Source organism: Leucoraja erinacea, chromosome 15 (genome assembly GCF_028641065.1).
Source record: "Leucoraja erinacea ecotype New England chromosome 15, Leri_hhj_1, whole genome shotgun sequence".
In the NCBI taxonomy this organism is placed as follows: domain Eukaryota; kingdom Metazoa; phylum Chordata; class Chondrichthyes; order Rajiformes; family Rajidae; genus Leucoraja; species Leucoraja erinaceus.
In genome coordinates this window covers 30,947,681-30,971,125 of record NC_073391.1, presented here as the reverse complement: position 1 = coordinate 30,971,125, position 23,445 = coordinate 30,947,681, and the positions used below count along the sequence as shown (strand labels likewise).

Below are 23,445 nucleotides of genomic sequence, written 5' to 3'. Positions count from 1 at the left end.
GGGATATGGACCAAGCACAGGCAAGTGGGACGAGTGTAGCTGGGACATGTTGAACGGTGAGGGCAAGTTGGGCGGAAGGGCCTGTTTTCACACTGTATCACACTATGACCCTATGGCAAAGATAGATATAAGCGCTGGAGTAACTCAGTGGGTCAGGCAACATCTACGGAGAACATGGATAGGTGACGTTTTGGGATGGGACTGTTTGAAGAAAAGTTCCAACCAGAAATGTCACATATCCATTTTCTCCAGAATGCTGCCTGATCTGCTGAGTTACTCTAGCATTTTGTGTCTATCTTTGGTACTATAAACCAACATCTGCAGTTCCTTTTTATTACATTTTGTCCCGCCTCTGCTCTCTTCCAGTTTTTTTCCCCCTCCTACTATCAGTCTTCTGAAGGACCCCAACCCAAAACATCACCTTTCCATGTTCTCCAGAGTTGGTGCCTGACCCGCTGCACGGTGGAGCAGCGGTAAAGTTGCTGCCTTACAGCGAAAACTGCGCTGGAGGCCCAGCTACGAGTGCTGTATGTACGGAGTTTGCACGTTCTCATCGTAACCTACGTGGGTTTTCTCCGAGATCCTCGGTTTCCTCCCACTTTCCAAAGACGTACAGGTTTGTAGGTTAATTGGCTTGGTAAATGTAAAAATTGCCCCTAGTGGGTGTAGGATAGTGTTAATATGCGGAGATTGCTGGTCTGTGTGGACCCAGTGGGCCGAAGGGCCTGTTTCCGTGCTATATCTCTAAACTAAATTAAAAGATGCTGCCTGCCCCACTGTCTTTCCACTTTGTGTCTTTTTTTGTAAACCAAGTTGTAGTTCCTTGTTTCAGCATTTCGGTAAAATTTTGTTGCACCCTCTCCAAAGCCTCCTTAAAATGGTGCGGGCAGAACTGCACACAATACTCCAAATGCGGCCTAACCAAAGTCCTATAAAGCAGCAACATGAGTTCCTGACTCTTATACTCAATGCCCCGAACAATGAAGACAAGCAGACCATAAGCCTTAAAAAAACAGTGTGAGTTTTTCTTCGGGGCCTCCAGTTAATTGGCCTCCGTAAATTTTCCCTGGTGCGTTGGATAGAACTAGTATACAGGTGAACGTTGGACTCGGTGGGTCAAAGGATCTCCTTCCTCGCTTTATCTCTGAAGTAAACTCAAAACACAACACATGATCAAACCCAGGATAATGGAATCTTGGCGTTCGGGTACAACTAACTGTTGTCATACAGTATATAAGCACAATCCCTTGGTTAGTACACAATGTGCAGAACAGCCCACTGAGTCTATATGCAAGAGGCCCCATTTTGGCACAATTTTTCAGATATGGTATATAAAGGCCCATTGCAGCCGTCACCTCCATTCCGGTCGTCCCCAAACCATCGTCCTTCTTCAGCCCTTGTTCCCTGTCGAGGAGGGGGCGGTGGAGTGCCTCCCACAGGCGACCTTGAGGGCGCAGAAGGTAAGACCCCCCACTTCTTATGGGGGCCTTTGTCCGGCATCCGCCGCCATCTCCCTCCATCCTCCTCTCCATGGATTCCCTCACCGGGTGGGATCTGGTTCTGCGGCGAGCGAGCCAGTCCTGCCGTTGGGATACAGCCGCAACTCGCTGGGATTCATTTTGCCATGCGTGGCTTGCCGGACTCAAGGACACAGTGCTGGAGTAACTCAGCAGGTCAGGCAGCATCCCTGGAGTAACATGGCTAGGAGACGTTTTGGGTCAGGACCATATATATCGGCAAGACCAGGTGCAGAGAGGACGGTCGTTTTGTTAAACACCTTCGCTCAGTTTACCATGGCTTATGTGATCTCCCGGTTGCCAAACATTTTAAATGTCAAAAGACAGGCAGCTCGATTTGTTACTAACACCTATGAGAGAGAAGCGAGTGTCACCAAACTTCTGAATTCTCTGGGGTGGAACCCTCTCCAAGACAGACGTGAAACTCACCGTTTGACCTGTTTTTACAAAATGCTAAATGGTCAGCTCGACATAGATTACAAGACCTACACCAAACCCAAACCAATTAGGAGCAGACGAGGGCATTCAATCCAATTTGTGATCCCAGCTACAAAGACAGATGTGTACAGCAATTCATTCTTCCCCCACACAATTAAAGCATGGAATAATCTCCACCCAACTATAGTTACCTAACCAGATGCAAATAAATTTAAAGTAGCTCTTTCTTCCCAATAACCCTTTCTGGCTTAAGCCCTCCCTTCACCAACTCCAGTTTAAATTCTATTTGGAATATTTTGGAGGACCAAGAAACCAAGAACCAATCAACCAAGAACTCCCCATCCCATTCCCATACTGACCTGTCCTGGGCCTCCCCCATTGACAGAGTGAGGCCAAACACATATTGGAGAAACTGTACCTCATATTTTGCTTGGCCAGGTTACAACCCAGTACATGAATGTTGATTTCTCCAATTTCATGTAACCCTTGCATTGCCTCTCTCTTCATCCCACCCCCACCCTAGTCGTTGTATTAATTTAACTGTCAACCTGCTGAGTTTCACTATTTGTATCACTCGTTATCACCTTCTCCACAGCCAACAATGGACCATTGTGGGCTCCACATTTCCTTGATCATCATTGCTGGCTTTGATTTGTCCTCTTGCATATGTTTTATGTACCTTTGCATTCACATGTTCTATGTACCTTTTCATTATCTCTCGTTTCCCTCTCCTCAGACTCTCAGTCTGAGGAAGGATCTCGATCCGAAACGTCGCCTATTCCTTTTCTCCAGGGATGCTGCCTGACCCGCTGAGTTAGTCCGGCTTTTTGTGCCCTTCAGCAAATTGTTTCAAAAAATGTTGGCGGTACACTGTTGGAATTATAGTGCCCTCTGCAGTTGAAGTCTGTACTGAAATCTTGCTGGGTAACAAAAACAGTGAGATATGAATTAAGGCAACAAGGGGAGGGATATCTCCTGTGTGGTTATTGAGCCTGCCAAGGCATTGACTTGTAAATGTATAAAAGGGTCCACATCCTTTGATCCACTGCAGTCTGAGCAGGTTCCAGTTAGTGCTTTGGGAGCTCAGTGAAAATGGATCTGATCGTGACGGCACTGATCCTTACTGTGGGCTTCGTCATCTTCTTCACCAGCCTCGTTCAGAGAAAGCTGAAGGGAGAGAAATATCCAAAATGTCTGCCTTCCTTCCCGTTGATCGGAAGTCTGCTGAGTCTAAGGAGCAATCTCGCCCCTCATCTCCACTTCCAAAACCTCCAGAAGACACATGGCAACCTCTTCTCCCTCATGATGGGCCCACGATATGTGGTGGTGATCAATAATTACCAATATGCCAAGGAGGTCCTGATAAAAAAGGGCAAAATCTTTGCGGGGAGACCCAGTTTGGTAAGTTTTCATCGAGTGACGAAATTATTGTGTTTAAAAATTATATCATTGAAATAATGCAGTCAACAATGATCAGACGACTTGCAATTGTAGGTTTAAGGTTTATTATTGTCATGTGTACCGAGGTACAGTAAAAAGCTTTGTTTTGTGTGCCAGCCAAACAGATCAGGTAATACTATGCATAAATACATTCAAGTCAAACTCAAGTAGGTTCAGTTTTATTATTGTCATGTGGACTGTAAAAAGCTTTGTTTTGCATGCTAACCGAACAGATCAGAATACAAAACAGAATACATAAATACAATCAATTTAAACTCAGTAAGTTTAGATTTAGAAAGGTGGAACTGTAGTTGTTGGTTTACACAGATGGACACAAGGTGCTGGAATAACTCAGCAGGTCAGGCAGCAACTCAAGAAGTTTGAAAAAGGGACCCGACCAGAAACATCACCAATGCATGTTCTCCAGGGACGCTGCCGGACCCACTGAGTTGTGTCCTTTTAAGTTTAGGTTTATTATTGTCACGTGTACCAAGTTATAGTGATAAACTTGGTATTGCATGCTATCTGATCACATCAGAGAATACTAGGTATAAATACACTCAAAACCAAACTCGTGCAGTAGAGAGAACAAAGGGGAAGATACAGAGTGCAGGATAAGGTTCACAGCAAAGATCCTCCGCTATAGGATCTTTGGTTCACAGCATTGTAGCACACCAGTTTCAGAGACCAATGTCTGCAATGGGCTCGAGATGAATCGGGCATATGGAAGGACCGTTCCGATTAATGACTCACATCATCTACGTTTCTCTTTAAAGTGATTTTGCATTTGTTGTTTAATCTAAAAGATTTGATATTTTACATGATGACAGTTTTGTTTTGTCCTGTTTTTCAACCTCTAATCCATTTTCATAAGCAGTGTTCCAAGTTTCTTCCACAATGACCGTATAGAAATACTTACTCTTCTGAACAATTGATGCCAATTTTTAAACTTTCTCCCTTATCCCAGCCTCCCTACCAGTCAATGCACAAGAGAATGATTGAATGATACTTTGTCTCGTATACCTACGTAATGTGAAATGCTTTGTTTTGCAGAGTACCCAGACAGTTTACAAATGTCGCTACGTGTCTGCTGCCAACAGAGTTACAAAAGCACTGAACACTCCTATCTACTGCCTGCCGCTGCGTGTGGCAGCCCCCTCCCCTTGCATCCCCCATCGCTCTTGGCAGCTTCCCCAACCAGTGGAGGCACAAGAGGCGGCAGAAGCTGGAATCTTGAGCAAAAAACAAAGCGCTGGAGGAACCCAGCGGGTCAGGCAGCATCTTTGGAGGGAAATGGACAGATGATGTTTTAGGTTAGGACCTTTCTTCAGACTGATGAAGGGTCCTGACTCGAAACGTGGTGTGTCCATTTCTCTCCACAGATGTTGCCTGACCCGTTGAGTTCCTCCAGTGAGGTTTTGTTTTTTTGCTCCTTACCAATAGAGATCATTTCTCTCTAGCCACTAGAGGGCAGCACAGTGGCACAGCGGTCGAGTTGCTGCCTTATTAAAGTGCCAAAGACTCTGGTTAGATCCTGACTCCGGATGCTGTCTGTATCAAAGATCAAAGACCTATGATCTTTGGTCTGTATGGAGTGTGTACGTTCTCCCCGTGACTTCGGGGGTTTTCTCTGGATGCTCCGGTTTTCTCCCACACCCCAAAGACATAAAGGATTGTAGGCTAAGTGTTCAAGAAGGAACTGCAGATGCTGGAAAATCGAAGGTACACAAAAATGCTGGAGAAACTCAGCGGGTGCAGCAGCATCTATGGAGCGAAGGAAATAGGCAACATTTCGGGCCGAAACCCTTCTTCAGACTCAGTCCCAGGATTGTAGGCTAATTGGCTTGGTAAAATTGTAAATTGTCCCTAGCATGTGTAGGTTTGTGCTAGTGTACAGGGTGATTGCTGGTCGGCATGGACCCAGTGGCCAAAGGACCTATTCCCGCACTGTTTCTATAAACTATACACTAAACATTAGTCGCTTTATTTGCACTAAACGTTATTCCATTTTATCCTGTAACTGTACACGGTGGACGGCTTGATTGTAATCATGTATAGGCTTTCCGCTGACTGGAGAGCATGCAACTAAATGCTTTTCACTGTACCTCGGAGCACATGACAATAAACTAAACTCTCTCAATTCCTATTAATACCTTAAAAATATTGACTGATCTTTTTGTTTGCCCTCTAAACACTGTCAATATGATTCTAATTTGTGCAGTCTGCTTAGTAATTTAACCCTTGAAGTCCCGGTGTCATTCTGGTCAATGTTGGGCCCAGTACTTATGCCGCCTTCATGCTGCTGGCAGGAAACCAGGTCACCCGAAAAAAACACACACGGTTACGGGGAAACGTACAAACTCCATACAGAGAGCGCAAACATAGTCAGATCTCTGGCGTTGCGCCACCGTACCGCGCCTGGCAGCTCATTCCATACACCCACCGCGCTCTGTGTGAAGAATTTAATGTTCATACCGTTGGGTTGTAAGCTTCCCAAACTCTTCCTCCAATTTGAGTGCATCTCTTAATTGTTCTCTCTCTGCTCAGGTGTCAATGGACTTGCTCTCCAGAGACGGAAAAGGCATTGCATTCGCAAGCTACAGTCCAACCTGGAGATTCCACAGGAAGCTCGTTCATTCGAATCTCTATCTATGTGGCAATGGTCTCGAATCTCTTGAGGAACTAAGTGAGTGTGAGCAGTATAACATGGGGCACAGTATCTTGGTGTTTCCACCAGTGGAAGAGTCTAGGACCAGGTGGCACAGCCTCAGAATAAAAGGACCTGCCTTTAGAATGGAGATGAGGAGGAATTTCTTTAGCCAGAGGATGGTGTATCTGTGGAATTTATTGCCACAGATGGCGGTGGAAGCCAAATCATGGGGGAATTTTTAAAGTGGAGATTGATAGGTTCTTGATTAGGAAAAGCATCAAAGGTTACAGTGAGAAGTCAGGAGAATGGGGGTGAGAGGGAAAGATAGATCAGCCATGATTGAATGGCAGAGCAGACTCGATGGGCCGAATGGCCTAATTCTGCTCCTACTGTATGTCTTATGGTGTTGGCATTGGACAGCATAAAAGAGACCCGGACCATTTATTTGGAAGCACGAATTTACATTTCATTACAGCGAACAGAGAACTGAAAATCAAGCAATTCAAAATAAAATTCAGGGATAAATATTATCGGAAATGTTAACCTTGAAACTACCAGATTGTTGCAAGAACTCGTGCCTTTCAGGAAATAAAAATTCTCATTCTTATTTAATCTGAATTCCTGCATGAAACCAGCAGTACCATAGCGGCGACTATGGAAGATCAAGGCCCCACCCCCCCGACCGAACAAAGGAGGAAGACTGACAAATGTATTGCCCGCGGTGAATGTTTATGTAAACATTCTATTGGGAATTGTGTTATTTTTAATTATATGGCTGAATGGTAACTTATTTCACTTTACCTTAATTGGTGCATGTGACAAATAAATGTGAACCTTGAACCTTGAACCTCTAACCTACCTCCACGAAACCAGACCAGCTAATGTGGTTAACTTGTAATTGCCACCACTGTTCAAACATAATTTGGCATTGGCAATGTTCAAAAGTCATAGGAGCAGAATTAGGCCATTTGGCCCATTGAGTCCACTTCACCATTCAATCATGGCTGATCTATCTTTCCCTCTCAATCCCATGCTCCTGCCTTCTACCCATAACCTTTGGCAGCCGTACTAATCAAGAATGTGTTTAAATAGTCACTTTGCCAACCATTTCCTGTGCATGAATAAATAAAAAGAAAAATCCCAGCTAGGTTTAGGGTTCCCAGAATCATGGAGAAAACAACACAGACACAAGCCCTTTGACCATCGGCCATCCATTAATACTATTCCATTTATTTTATTCTCATCATCTCCTCACCAGATTCTACCTACACACTAGGGGCAATTTATAGCAGCCAGTTAATCCTACCAGAAGGTCACCACTTTGGGATGTGGAAGGAAACTGGAGCACCAGGAGGAAGCCCATGCAGTCACAGGGGAGAACATGCAAACTTCACATAGGCAGCACTGGGGGGGTCAGGCTTCTTTAGAGTTTAGAGATACAGCGCAGAAACTGTCCATTCGGACCACTGAGTCCACGCTGACCAGCGATCACCCAGTACACTAGCAGTACCCTACACACTAGGGACAATTTACAATCGGCAATTAACCCACAAACCTGCATTTCTTTGGAGTGTGGGAGAAAATTGGAGATCCCAGAGAAAAACCACATGGTCACGGGGAGAACTTACAAACTCCATACAGACAGCACCCATAGTCAGGATCAAACTTGGGTCTCTGCCACTGTGAGGCAGCAACTCTACCCCTGCGTCACTGTGCCGCCCTTTAACATATACAGTGAACAAACATGCTCAAGTACAAGTGTGTACAATAGCAGGTTACGCTGAGACAGTACATAAGAGTCGCCATGCTTTCCGGCGCCATCTAGTACCATCTACCCATGTGTCTGGCACTATGAGGCAGCAGCTCTACCTGTCGCACCACTCTGCTGCCCTTTAACATATACAGTGAACATACCTGCAATGGCTCTTCTTCCAATGATAATATTCTTCTTTCTGTTGGTGAACAGTTTGTAAAGAGGTGTCTTCCATTTGCACCATGCTTGAACAGTTCGTAGACGTCCCGCTCGACTTAATGACCGAGGTGACACGGATGGTGACAAATGTGATCAGCATGTTGTGTTTCAACTCATCCTATGAAAAGGGTGACCCAGAGTTCCAGAAAATACTTGATTACAGCGAAGGAATTGTGGACACTGTCGGAAAAGACAAATTAATGGACCTCTTCTCCTGGCTACAGGTAATCTCTTCCCAATCATCATCTCCATCCATAACATTTGAATGTTTACGCCCAAGTGTTTTCGTGTTTTCTTTAGGCAGTCCCTGTGTCGACTTAAGATTTTTTAGATACATTTTGTTCACGTTTTGTGAAACAGGCCCTTCGGCCCAGCAGGTCCATGCCGACCATCAATCACCTATTTGCACTAGTTCCATGTTGTCCCATTCAGAAGTTTAGTTTAATTTAGAGTTGCAGAGTGCAAACAGGCCCTTCAGCCCATCGGGTCCATGCTGACCATCGTTCACCTGTTCACACTAGTTCTATGCTATTCCATTCAGAAGTTTAGTTTAGATTTAGTCTTGAGATACAGCGTGGTACAGGCCTTTAGTCCCACAGAGTAGACGCTAACCAACGATCACCCATTACACTAGTTCTATCCTGCGCACTAGGGACAATTTACAGAAGCCAATTAAACTACAAACCTGTACGTCTTTGGAGTGTGGGAAAAAACCAGAACACCTGGAAAAAAACAGCACCCATAATCAGGATTGATCCCAGGTCTCTGCCTCTGTATGGCAGCAACTCTACTGCTGCGCCACTGTGCCGCCCTTGTTATTTCTCATTATTTTTATTGCAGTATTTTCCCAACGAGGATATTCAAACTCTGAAACGATCCATTGCTGTTCGAGACAGTATCCTTCAAAAGAAACTTGAAGAGCACAAGGTAAAGTATGCAATGTGCAGCATCTCACTATGATTGGCATGGCGGTTCCAGCTGAACACAAGAATAGGCTGTTTGGCCCACAATGCCTGTGAAACACATTGTACCAAGTTAAACTAATAGTCATAGATTGATACAGTGTGGAAACAGGCCCTTCAGCCCAATTTGCCCACACCAGCCAACATGTCCCAGCTACACTAGTCCCACCAGCCTGCACTTGGTCCATATCCCTCCAAACCTGTCCTATCCATGTACCTGTTTAACTGTTTATTAAATGTTGGGATAGTCTCTGACTCAACTACCTCCTCTGGTAGCTTGTTCCTCCTCAGATTCCTATTAAATATTTCCCCCTTCACCTTAAACCTTTGTCCTCTGTTCTTCAATTTCCCCACTCTGGACAAGAGACTTTGTGCATCTACCTGATCTATTCCTCTCATGATTTTGAACATCTCTATAAGATCACCCCTCATCCTCCTGCTTGAAGGAATAGAGACCCAGCCGACTCAACCTCTCCCGAAAGCTCACACCCTCTGGTCCTGGCAATATCCTTGCAAATCTTCTCTGAATCCTTTCAAGCTTGACAATATCTTCCCTATAATCTCCTCTGCCTGCACGTGATCCATATCCCTGCATTCCCTACATATCCATGTGCCTATCTAACAGCCACTTAAACGCCACCATTATATCTGCCTCCAGCACCATCCCAGGCAACGTGTTCCAGGAATCCACCATTTTAGTTTAGTTTGGAGATAAGGCATGAGTTCAGTTTAGTTTTGAGATACAGCGTGGGATCAGGCCCATCGAGTCCGCATCGACCAACGATCACTCGTACACTAGGGACAATAGAAATATTCTGCACACTAGGGACAATTGACAAATCCACTCTTCCTCGGGATGTGGCAGGAAACTGGAGCACCTGGAGGAAACCCACATGGTTATCAGGAGAATGTACAACCGAATAAATCAGGGAAGGTAGTGCATCCGTGGATAACAAGGGAAATCAGGGATAGTATCAAAACAAAAGATGAAGCGTACACATTAGCCAGAACAAGCAGCCTACCAGAGGACTGGGAGAATGAGAGAGTCCAGCAGAGGAGGACAAAAGGCTTAATTAGGAAAGGGAAAATAGATTATGAAAGAAAACTGGCAGGGAACATAAAAACTAACTGCAAAAGCTTTTATAGATATGTGAAGAGGAAAAGATTAGTTAAAACAAATGTAGGTCCCTTGCAGTCAGAAACAGGCGAATTGATCATGGGGAATAAGGACATGGCAGAGCAATTGAATAACTACTTTGGTTCTGTCTTCACTAAGGAAGACATAAACAATCTGCCGGAAATAGCAAGGGACTGGGGGTTAAATGAGATGGAGGAACTGAGTGAAATCCAGGTTAGCCGGGAAGTGGTGTTAGGTAAATTGAATGGATTAAAGGCCGATAAATCCCCAGGGCCAGATAAGTTGCATCCCAGAGTACTTAAGGAAGTAGCCGCAGAAATAGTGGATGCATTAGTGATAATTTTTCAAAACTCTTTAGATTCTGGAGTAGTTCCTGAGGACTGGAGGGTAGCTAATGTAACCCCACTTTTTAAAAAGTGAGTGAGAGAGAAAACGGGGAATTACAGACCAGTTAGTCTAACATCGGTGGTGGGGAAAATTCTGGAGTCAGTTATTAAAGATGGGATAGCAGCACATTTGGAAAGTGGTGAATTCATTGGACAAAGTCAGCATGGATTTATGAAAGGTAAATCATGTCTGACAAATCTTATAGAATTTTTCGAGGATGTAACTAGTAGAGTGGATAAGGGATAATCAGTGGATGTGTTATATCTGGACTTTCAGAAGGCTTTCGACAAGGTCCCACATAAGGGATTAGTATACAAACTTAAAGCACATGGTATTGGGGGTTCAGTATTGATGTGGATAGAGAACTGGCTGGCAGACAGGAAGCAAAGAGTGGGAGTAAACGGGTCCTTTTCAGAATGGCAGGCAGTGACTAGTGGGGTACCGCAAGGCTCAGTGCTGGGACCCCAGCTATTTACAATATATATTAATGATCTGGATGAGGGAATTGAATGCAACATCTCCAAGTTTGCGGATGACACGAAGCTGGGGGGCAGTGTTAGCTGTGAGGAGGATGCTAGGAGGCTGCAAGATGACTTGGATAGGTTGAGTGAGTGGGCAAATGCATGGCAGATGCAGTATAATGTGGATAAATGTGAGGTTATCCACTTTGGTGGCAAAAACAGGAAAGTAGACTATTATCTGAATGATGGCCGATTAGGAAAAGGGAAGATGCAACGAGACCTGGGTGTCATGGTACACCAGTCATTGAAAGTAGGGTGTCATGGTACACCAGTCATTGAAAGTAGGAATGCAGGTGCAGCAGGCAGTGAAGAAAGCAAATGGTATGTTAGCATTCATAGCAAAAGGATTTGAGTATAAGAGCAGGGAGGTTCTACTGCAGTTGTACAGGGTCTTGGTGAGACCACACCTGGAGTATTGCGTACAGTTTTGGTCTCCTAATCTGAGGAAAGACATTCTTGTCATAGAGGGAGTACAGAGAAGGTTCACCAGACTGATTCCTGGGATGGCAGGACTTTCATATGAAGAAAGACTGGATAGACTCGGCTTGTACATGCTGGAATTCAGAAGATTGAGGAGGGATCTTATAGAAACTTACAAAATTCTTAAGGGGTTGGACAGGCTAGATGCAGAAAGATTATTCCCGATGTTGGGGAAGTCCAGAACTAGGGGTCACAGTTTAAGGATAAGAGGGAAATCTTTTAGGACCGAGATGAGGAAAATATTTTTCTCACAGAGAGTGGTGAATCTGTGGAATTCTCTGCTACAGAAGGTAGTTAAGGCCAGTTCATTGGCTATATTTAAGAGGGAGTTAGATGTGGCCCTTGTGGCTAAAGAGATCAGGGGGTATGGAGAGAAGGCAGGGATGGGATACCGAGTTGGATGATCAGCCATGATCATATCGAATGGCGGTGCAGGCTCGAAGGGCCGAATGGCCTACTCCTGTACCTATTTTCTATGTTTCTATGTTAGTCAGGATTGAGTCCGGGTCTCGGGCTCTATACAACAGCAGTTCTACCACTGCATCACTGTGCCACGTCTTCACTGTAAAAAAAACTTTCTCTGAACTTCCTGACCTCTCGGTGCTTCTCATGCCTGTAACTGTCAGAATTGAATGCAATATTCCATTGTAGCCACGCACGGATACAGATTATGTCCCTGGATTTTGTGAGCAGCCTAGTTTATCCTTGCAGCTGGGAGTTTGTGTTTTGTTCCCCAACTGTGTGGCTTTACTCAGACGGCATGAAGTTGCAGAGAGTTGTAGATGTAGCTCAGTCCATCACACAGATCTGACCCCACCACTGACTCCATCCACACTTCACGCTGCCTCGGAAAAGCTGTCAACATAATCAAAGACTTGTACCACCACGGTAATTCCTTCTTCTCCCTGCCCTTAGTGGCAGAAGGTACAGTAGTCTGAAAGCATGCATCACCAGACTCAGGAACAGCTTCTTCAGATCTTCTATAAGCTAGGGTACTGTCCAATTCACCGCTACCCCATTGTGGACATTGGACTAGGTCTATGGAATTGATGCGCTACAATGTTGAGAACTACAGAGAACGGGGTTCGATCCTGACTACGGGTGCTGCCTGTACGGTGTTTGCATGTTCTCCCTGTGACCAAATGGGTTTTCTCCATTTCCTCCCACACTCCAAAGATGTGCACGTTTGTAGATTAATTGGCCGGTTAAATTGTCCCCAGTGCGTAGGAGAGTGTTAGTATACGGGGTGCTAGTCGGCGTTGGCACGATGGGCCGAAGGACCTGATTCCACACTCTACCTCTGAAAGTGTAAAATAAGTAAAAAGCAATGCTTTTCAGTGTACCTGGATACATGTGAAAATTATACATCTAAACCTAAATATAATGTCCCTTGATAGACACAAAATGCTGGAGTAACTCACGGGTCAGGCAGCATCTGTGGAGAAAAAGAATAGGTGACGTTTCAGGCCTGAAACCTTCGACTGAAGGAGTCGATTTGAAATGTAACCTATTCCTTTTCTCCAGAAATTCTGCCTGACCCGCTGAGTTACTCCACCATTTTGTGTCAATCTTCGGTGTAAACCAGCATCTGCAGTTCCTTCCTGAGTTTGAGTTTAGTTTATTGTTGCATGTATCGAGGAACAGTGAAAACCATTGTTGGGTGCTAACAAGTCAGCGGAAAGACAATACATAATTATAATCGAGCCATCCACAGCGACCAGATATGTGATAAAAGAGGTAATGTGAATAACGTTTAGTGTAAGATACTGAGACACATAATATCCCTTGGTTCCTCTTTCCCAGGCAAATTATAACAGTGAATCCATCAATGACTTACTGGACTCTCTGCTGAAAGCTCAGGAGAATTTAAAGAACAACAACAGTCCGATCCCTAGACCACACCTGACCGACGACCATTTGATGATGACCGTGGCAGACATATTTGGAGCGGGGGGCGGAGACCACGAGTACTTCTATAGCCTGGATCATTCTCTACCTGCTCCACTATCCACAGGTAAAAGGGATTATTGCAGAACAGGCCACTTCACTCTACAATGCAGTCTATGTCTTAGTTGGGGCACTAACATGGACAGGACCTACACAACGGTGGGCCTCTGGAGAGTGGAGGTACATACAGTAGTTTGTTGAAGGTGGCGTCACAGGTAGACAGGGTGGTCAAAAAGGCTTTTGGCCTTCATCAGTCAGAATATTGGGTATAGAAGTTGGGGTGGGGGGGGGGGGGGGTCATGTTACAGTTATAAGATGTTGGTAAGGCCGTATTTATGGCATTGTGTTCAGTTCTGGGCACCATGTTATAGGAAAGATGTGGTCAAGCTGGAAAGGGCTTGACCACCACTTGAACTATAGAGAGAGGCTGAGCAGGCTATGACTGTTCCTTGGAGCGCAGGAGGATGAGGGGTAATCTTATAGAGGTATACAAAACCATGAGAGGAATAGATCGGGTAGGCACAGACTAGAGGAATCGTGAACCAGAGGACATAAGTTTAAGGTGAGGGGGGAAAGATTTAATAAGAATCTGAGGAGTAACTTTACCACACAAAGGGTGGTGGTGGGCATATGGAACGAGCTGTTGGAAGAGGTAGTTAAGGAAGGTACTATCACAACAGTTAAGAAACATTTAGACAGGTACATGGATAGAATAGGTTTTGAGGGATATGGGCCAAACGCAGGCAGGTGGGACGTGTGTAGATGGGGCTTGTTGGTCGTTGTAGGAAACGTGGGCCGAAGGGTCTGTTTCCACGCTGTATGATTCTATGACTGTATAGGATTACAATTAAGCCATCCGCAGTGCACAGATAAAGGATAAAGGGTATAACATTTAGTACATTACTAGACTAAGTGGGACCCGTTGGGTCCCAGCATCACACAGGAGGGCTGGTCATCCAACGCAATATTCCACCTCTCCACCAATTCTAATATTGGTGGCCAGTTGGGGGGGGGGGTGCTTTCTGGAGCGCTAGTATGGGTGTTGTGGGCTGAAGGGACTGGTTTCCAGAGGGCTAGTATGCAAATTGTGCGCCAAATGGATTCTTGGGCTGGCGTCTCAGTCAATCAAGCCTGTTGTGCTGGCAACTCATTCACTTACGGCTGGTGGGCTGGTAGTTGACTCACGGCTAATCCTTGAAATTCTATTTCAAGCAGGGTATAAGGCCACCAAATTCAAGTGCAGTTTCATACCATTTGAAGTAGGGTGCAAAGCCACTAAAGACAGCGAGTCGTTACCTCTCCCTCCTCCATCTTGCAGAGACTGAGCCACACCCACATTTCTGCGTTTTATAATCCCCCCCCGGAAAAGGTGTGGCTTTCATGGAGTGATTGACAGGAGAGATTCTCAACATTTAAAAAAAAACTAATAACACTTTTATTTTTCATTCATGGGAAGAATTCTCTGCATCTGCTCAGCGGAGAGGGACTGAGTAAGATGGCCAAAAATCACAGCCGTAAGTGGTAGCGTTTTATCTAAAATCAATATACAGTGCAAACAGGAAGTAAGTGCATTTACAGTAGTGCCTTTTAACTTCAAGCCAAAGCACCCAAGCCGCCATTTGCAGTAAGTAGTGCATTTCAACTTCATGCCACCATTTGCAGTAAGTGGTGCCTTTTAACTTTAAGGCATTGCATTCAAGCCACCATCTGCAGTAAGTAGTACCTTTCAAGCCACACCCAAGCCACACCCAAGCCATCATTTGCAGTAAGTAGTGCCTTTCAACTTCAAGCCAAAGCAACCAATCCACCATTTGCAGTAAGTAGTGTCTTTCAACTTCATGCTACCATTTGCAGTAAGTGGTGTCGTTCAACTTCATGCCACACCCAAGCCATCATTTGCAGTAAGTAGTGCCTTTCAACTTCAAGCCAAAGCAACCAAGCCACCATTTGCAGTAATAGTACCTTTCAACTTCAAACCAAAGCTCCCAAGCCACCACTTGCAGTAAGTAGTGCATTTCAACTTCATGCCACCATTTGCAGTGCCTTTCAACTTAATGCCAAAGCACCCAAGCTATAATTTGCAGTAAGTAGTGCCTTTCAACTTCAAGCCACAATTTGCAGTAAGTAGTGCCTTTCAACTTCAAGCCAATGCACCCACACCCCCATTTGCAGTAAGTAATGCCTTTCAACTTCAAGCCAAAGCAACCAAGCCACCATTCACAGTAATAGTGCCTCTCAACTTCAAGCCAAAGCTCCCAAGCCACCATTTGCAGTAAGTAGTGCCTTTCAACTTCAAGTCAATGCTCCCAAGCCACCATTTGCAGTAAGTAGTGCCTTTCAACTTCATGCCACAATTTGCAGTAAGTGGTGTCTTTCAACTTCAAGCCACACCCAAGCCACCATTTGCAGTAAGTAGTGCCTTTCAACTTCATGCCACCATTTGCAGTAATAATGTCTTTCAACTTCAAGCCATTGCACCCAAGCTACAATTTGCAGTACGTAGTGCCTTTCAACTGCAAGCCAAAGCACCCAAGCCACCATTTGCAGTAATAGTGCCTTTCAACTTCAAGCCAAAGCTCCCAAGCCACCATTTGCTGTAAGTAATGTCTTTCAACTTCAAGCCAAAGCAATCAATCCACCATTTGCAGTAAGTAGTGGCTTTCAACTTCATGCCACCATTTGCAGTAAGTGGTGTCTTTCAACTTCAAGCCACACCCAAGCCACAATTTGCAGTAAGTAGTGCCTTTCAATTTCAAGCCAAAGCACCCAAGCCACCATTTGTAGTAATAGTGCCTTTCAACTTCAAGCCAAAGCAACCAATCCACCATTTGCAGTAAGTAGTGCCTTTCAACTTCATGCTACCATTTGCAGTAAGTGGTGTCTTTCAACTTCAAGCCACACCCAAGCCACCATTTGCAGTAAGTAGTGCCTTTCAACTTCATGCCACCATGTGCAGTAAGTAGTGCCTTTCAATTTCACAACACACCCAAGCCAACCAGGGGAGGGAGGGGGGGGGGCGCTTTTCTGGAGCACTAGTATGAACCATTTTAGAACCAATAGACATTTATTTGCAAGCTTTAGAACCAATAGACGTTTTTGCAAGCTTTAGAACCAATAGACGTTTTTTGCAAGCTTTAGAACCAATAGACATATTTTTGCCAGCTTTAGATCCAATAGACATTTTTTTGCAAGCTTTAGAACCAATAGACATTGTTTTGCAAGCTTTAGAACCAATAGACATTGTTTTGCAAGCTTTAGAACCAATAGACATTTTTTTGCAAGCTTTAGAACCAATAGAGACACTTTCTGCAAGCTTTAGAACCAATAGACACATTCTGCAAGCATTTTAGAACCACTAAGGGCACTTACATTTGAGTAGACATGTGTTCAGTGTTATTCACAGCTCAGAGAAACGTGACCCTCTGCCTTCCTACATCTTGAAGAGACTGTGTGGCACACCACTTCCTGGTTTTATAGTTCCTCCCCCCTACCGCCAGCGGGGGCAGCAGAGAAAATGGGGAATTTTGTAAAAACATTAATATCTCTGTCATTTCTAATCGACGGGAAAAATCCTCGGCACACATGCGGCGGAGGGGGGCTCTGAGCAAGGTGGCCAAAAATGACGGCCGTAGGTGGCGGCGTTCTCTCGGAAATCGCAGCACAGATGGCCAAAACTTGTCAAGAACAGACTTTTAGTAATATATATATAGATGTAGCAACATTACAAAATTTAGAGATTTAAAAAATCAAGTCTGCAATTTATCCCATCAGATAAAGCATAAAAAGAAGTTTAATTTGACACCTAATTTACTTTCATATTTTCAGTATTAAAAAAGTTCTGGCCATTTTCATACTCTGAAATTAGCATCTTGTTTCCTATTGCTTTTCCATTGACTTAACTCAAAAGCTGTGATCGAGGACAGTCTAAAGCCCATAACTTTATTAAAAATTAAGAGAACTGATATACATTTTCAGTTATTATAGATTGAAGGATTCTGAAACAAATATGAAACAATCTTACTTGGATGACCTGAAATTAAAGCAGATAATTAGTTAGTTACCTAATTGTAGCTAATTACAAAATGCAATTACTAGATCTAAACATCTATCCATTTCTTAAGAAAAGGTTAATATTTTTGAATTAGCCTAAGTGTCCAAATAACATTCACACAAGAATTCACAATATAACAATTTTTAAATCTCATTGTCATGAATTTATAGGCCAAATGGGAGGAATTTAGTGTTTAATTCCATAAATTAATGGACATTTTAATCGTTTTTGTGGAACGCGATCAATTGGAAAGTTGCGGTTTGCGGTGAAGTTGAACCCCATATCAGCAGGAAAAACACTGCCGGTTCATATGAGGCCCAAATCACATTTTCGCAAAGTGAAATTTTGATTAAAGGCATCCTAAGAAGCAAGTTTATATGTAAAATAAACGGCTTACCTTGCTTTGTCCCGTATGTGAGATCCGTCCCGTTATCGCCGTTGACGCCATTAGAAGTCGATTTTTATTTTACTCCAGCGCTGAAATTGTCCCGCGGTTTTTAAAACAAAATTCCGAGAACGGCAGTCGGAACGAATTTTCAGCATTAGGTAGAACGGCATTTTAATCCCGCCCCCCTCCTCATAGGGGCCAAAGTCACGCACACGGCCAGTGACAGAACTGCCGCGCCGCTGAAGGTAAGTTTTGTAACATACCTATATTATGCACATATGCACCCAAATAAATACATACAACACACGTATATTATTGAGCTGCAGGATATGCTGTTTTATTCCAGTGTGGGCTTTTAATGTACGTTGATAGACACAATGTGAATGTTACATGGGTAAATGCAACAAGCTGTCAGTGAAAAACATAATTAGTAAGACAGTTGAATAATGTGACTTTCTTCTATTGTAGGTACAAACTAAAATACAGGAGGAAATTGAGAATAACATAGGATATGAAAGACCCCCTAATATAAGTGATCGAAGCAACCTGCATTTTCTCAATGCGACCATAAGTGAAACGCTGAGGAGCCAGCCAGTGGCACCTCTCCTCATCCCTCACGTGGCTTTGGCAGACACCAGGTAAATGCACCTGAGAGATCCAGGCTCCCATTGGGATCAGCGGCACGGTGGGTAGAGCCGCTGCCTCACGGCGCCAGAGACCCCAGTTCGATCCTCACCTCAGAATCTGTTCATGTGGAGTTTGCACGTTTTTCCTATGACTGCATGGGTTTCCTCTGGTTTTCTCCCACATCCCAAAGGCATGTGGATTTGTACATTAATTAGCCTCTGTAGTTAACTAGTTAGTTAGTTAGTTCAGTTTATTCTCAAGGTGTACCGTGATACAGTGAAATGTTTTTTAACAGTGTGTTATCCAGTCAGCGGAAATACTACACATGATTACAATCAAGCTGTCTACAATGTACAGATACAGGACATAGGGAATAACATTTAGTGCAAGGTAGAGTTCAATTAAAGATAGTCCGTGGGTCACCAGTGAGATAGATGGTAGGTCGGGAAGCTCCCTGGTTGGTGATAGGATAGTACAGTTGGCTGATAACAGCTGGGAAGAAACTGTCCCTGAATCTGGAGGTACGTGTTGTAGAGAGTGGATGAAAAATGGGATAACATAGAAATAGTGTGAATGGGTGATGGATGGTCGGCATGGACTCGGTGGGCCGAAGGGCTTGTTTCCATGCTGTAACTGTCAACTAAACATGGGAACATTATTTAACCACTTCAGCCCTGTTTCAGCATTCTGCCAGTTCATGGCTGATTCCTGTTGGACTTGGTTCCCCAATGCATTAATCCCCCCAACACACAGAACCCCAGATGTCCTGAAGTCCAAGCCTGGTCAACCTGTCCTTAAAGCTCACTCCCTCTGAGTGGGAAAGTTGTCTAAAATATTTGCATAACATTGAAGCACGATTTTAATATTCACTAGACCAAGTGCAGTCTGTTCCTCCAAGGCGCAGTGGTGGGGGGGGGGATGGGGTGGCCTGCGACATCACACACACAGTAACCACCCCTCCCCCCCCCCCCACCCCCACACACACTCATTACACCCCTTGATATTATCTTAATTTTATTAATTGGCTTCTTTTACCCCATCCCCACCCTATCCATGGACGAATAGACCTCACCTTGCAGGTGCGTCTAGAGGGGGGGGGGGGGGGGGGGGGGGGAGAGAGAGTGCAGAGACAGAGTGGAAGAGAGAGGGAGAGGGCACAACGTCTGCTTGAATCGAGAGTGGGTGGGGGTGCCCTGAGCGCAAGGGCATTGTGGCATACGCAGCTGCTGCAGCTGGGCGGCGGCTCTTTGAAAATAAATGTTAATGTTAAACAATTAGCCCAGGACTGAGTGGGGGGGGGGGGGATTGAAAGTGCGATGACAGCATCTGCTTGAATTGAGAGCGGGTGGCGGTGCCGCGAGCGCAAGGGCATTGTGACGTCCGCAGCTGCTGATTTAAAGATAACAGTAAGTTTTGTGAAGGATTTTTTTGAAAATGTGTACAGAAAAATTTCCAAATTTAATGAGGAGTGGATATGCGATTGTAAAAGTAAAATCGCTAGCGAAATGGTAAAAATCTCGGCGTCTTTGCGTCTGTTTTTTGCGGAGTAACGAATCAAAGGCAAAATGCCATACACACACACACACACACACACACACACACACACACACACAGAGTTTTAAAAGTATATAGAAGATTCCAATGTATTTGTTTATAGCATTGGCGGCTACACAATCCCCAAAGATTCGCAAGTGATCATCAACGTCTGGGCTATTCATCACGACGAGAAGGAATGGGAAAGTCCAGAGACCTTTGATCCAAGTAAGTATTGCATTGAATAGTAAAGAAAGGAAACTCAATGCTAGCATTTATTTCAAGAGGGTTTGTATACAAAAGCAGGGATATAATGTTGAGGCTCTTTAAAGCGCTGGGGAGGTCGCATTTGGAATATTGTGAGCAATTTTAGGCACCATATCCGAGGAAGAATGTGCTGGCACTGGAGAGGGTCCAGAGGAGGTTTACAAGGATGATCCCAGGAATGAGTGGGTTAACTTCTGATGGTCATTTGTCAACACTGGGGCTGTACTTACTGAAGTTTAGAAGAATGAAGGGGACGTAATTGGAACAGAATAGTGAAAGGCTTGGATAGAGTGGATGTGGAGAGAATGTTTCCACTAGTGGGAGAGTCCATGACTACAGTTCATAGCCTCAGAATTAAAGGATGTTCTTTTAGGAAGGAGATGAGAAATTTCTTTAGTCAGAGGGTAGTGAATCTGTGTAATTCTTTGCCACAGAAGGCTGTGGAGGCCAAGTCAACAGATATTTTAAAGCCAGAGATAGAATCTTGTTTATTACGGGTGTCAGAGGTTATCGGGAGAAGGAAGGAGAATGGGGTTAGGAGGGAAAGATAGATCAGCCATGATTGAATGTTGGAGTAGATTGATGGGCCGAATTACCTAATTCTACTCCTATCACATGATCTTATCACTAGACTTCCTCACTCTACACCCAAGGGTCTGTTTCTATGCTGTATCAAACATTCAATCTATGCCCTCTATCTAGTCTTTGACATTTCCACACCAGAAAATAGATTCTGACTATACATTTTCCTAAAAGCTATTCTGTGATCAGTTTATCACAGGCATGAAATAATAAGACTGTTGCTCTTGCCGGCTAGTGGAAACTACATCTGGGCAACCATCTTGTCACGATAGATTCAGGAGCTGGGAGGTGATCAGTAGAGACACTAGAGGCTACAGAAGGAGGAATCTGATAGGAAGGAATGTTTGAATAAATGAATAGTTTCTTTATTGTCATTGTAACATGAACCATGTACAACGAAATTTAAAAATGTCAGCCAGTCAGTGCACCATTCAAACATTTCTAAAAGCTAACGATACATACAATTATGAATGTTAGGTGGAACCAGAGGAGGGAGGATGAGGAGCAGGTGGAACCAGAGAGGGAGGGGATGGAACTCACAGTGGGTTAAATGTGTGTGTGATAGATAGAACAAGGTGAAGGGAGGGGAATGTTATTGGTTGATGTGGAGGAGAAAAAGGTGAATGCGGGAACCTGGGTACAAACAAAATGAAAGGCAAAGGACCACAAGGGGGATGGGTCACTTTGAAGTTAGAAAATTCAATGTTTATATCATTGAGGTGTATGCAGATCATGAGTGAGATAGAGTCATACAGCAGGGAAACAGGCTATTTGTCCCAACTCGTCCATGATGATCAAGATGCCCCATCTGCCGTGTTTGGGTCACGTCCCTCCAAACCTTTCCTATCCATGTACCTGTCCAAATGTCTTTTAAATGCTTTTATAGGCCTAAGGTCAATGGTTCCTTTATTATCATGTGTGCCAAGTGAAATTCCTTTGTTGCATTTAGATCAGTAAGCTTATTGCCATTCATAAGTACAATTCCCGATTAAGTACCATATGTACAGAAATAGCCCACTGAGTATGCATATATATATATATATCTGTATTACTAAAAGTCTGTTCTTGACCGGTTTTGGCCATCTGTACTGCGATTTCCGAGAGAACGCCGCCACCTACGGCCGTCATTTTTGCCCACCTTGCTCAGAGCCCCCCTCCGCCGCATGTGTGCCAAGGATTTTTCCCGTCGATTAAAAATGACAGAGATATTAATGTTTTTACAAAATTCCCCATTCTCTCTGCTGCCCCAGCTGGCGGCAGGGGGAGGTACTATAAAACCAGGAAGTGGTGTGCCACACAGTCTCTTCAAGATGGAGGAAGGCAGAGGGTCACGTTTCTCAGAGCTGTGAATAACACTGAACACATGTCTACTCAAATGTAAGTGCCCTTAGTGGTTCTAAAATGCTTGCAGAATGTGTCTATTGGTTCTAAAGCTTGCAAAACGTGTCTCTATTGGTTCTAAAGCTTGCAAAAAGTGTCTATTGGTTCTGAAGCTTGCAAAAAATGTCTATTGGTTCTAAAGCTTGCAATCAAAAATATGTCTATTGGTTCTAAAGCTTGCAAAAAATGTCTATTGGTTCGAAAGCTTGCAAAAAATGTCTATTGGTTCTAAAGCTTGCAAAAAAATGTCTCTATGGTTCTAAAGCTTGCAAAAAAATGTCTATTGGTTCTAAAGCTTGCAAAAAGTGTCTCTTGGTTCTAAAGCTTGCAAAAAAATCTATTGGTTCTAAAGCTTGCAAACAATGTCTATTGGTTCTAAAGCTTGCAAAAAATGTCTATTGGTTCTAAAGCTTGAAAAAAATGTGGTTCTTGCTTCTAAAAAATGTCTATTGGTTCTAAAGCTTGCAAAAAAAAATGTCTATTGGTTCTAAAGCTTGCAAAAAATGTCTATATAGGTTCTAAAGCTTGCAAAAAACATGTCTATTGGTTCTAAAATGGTTCATACTAGCGCTCCAGAAAGCCCTCCCCCCCTCCCCCCCCCCCCCCCCTCCCTCTCCCCCCCCCCCCTCCCCTCCCTCTCCCCTCCCCCCTCCCTCCCCTCCCCTCCCTCCCCTGGTTGGCTTGGGTGTGTCTTGAAATTGAAAGGCACTACTTACTGCAAATTATGGCTTGGTTGCTTTGGCTTGAAGTTGAAAGGCACTACTTACTGCAAATGGTGGGCGTGGGTGCATTGGCTTGAAGTTGCAAGGCACTACTTACTGCAAATGGTTGCATGTGTTGAAAGGCACTACTTACTGCAAATGGTGGCTTGGGTACTTTGGCTTGCAGTTGAATGGCACTACTTACTGCATATGGTGGCATGATGTTGAAAGGCACTACTTACTGTAAATGGTGGATTGGTTGCTTTGGCTTGAAGTTGAAAGGCACTATTACTGCAAATGGTGGCTTGGGTGTGGCTTGAAGTTGAAAGGCACTACTTACTGCAAATGGGGGGCGTGGGTGCATTGGCTTGAAGTTGCAAGGCACTACTTACTGCAAATGATGGCTTGGGTGTGGCGAAGTTGCAAGGCACTACTTACTGCAAATGGTGGCATGAAGTTGAAAG

The 23,445-nt window shown here is 44.2% G+C and overlaps 1 protein-coding gene across 1 annotated transcript in view; it reads left to right on the top strand.

Annotated features, from left to right (window-relative positions):
* LOC129704116 (steroid 17-alpha-hydroxylase/17,20 lyase-like) overlaps window positions 1-23,445 on the top strand; it is a 31,875-nt gene that overhangs the window by 1,528 nt on the left and 6,902 nt on the right. The window contains 8 exon segments of the mRNA XM_055647016.1: window positions 3,107-3,356; window positions 5,943-6,081; window positions 8,012-8,241; window positions 8,858-8,944; window positions 13,309-13,455; window positions 13,457-13,519; window positions 18,360-18,529; window positions 20,176-20,279. Coding sequence (XP_055502991.1) covers window positions 3,107-3,356; window positions 5,943-6,081; window positions 8,012-8,241; window positions 8,858-8,944; window positions 13,309-13,455; window positions 13,457-13,519; window positions 18,360-18,529; window positions 20,176-20,279 — 1,190 coding nt within the window.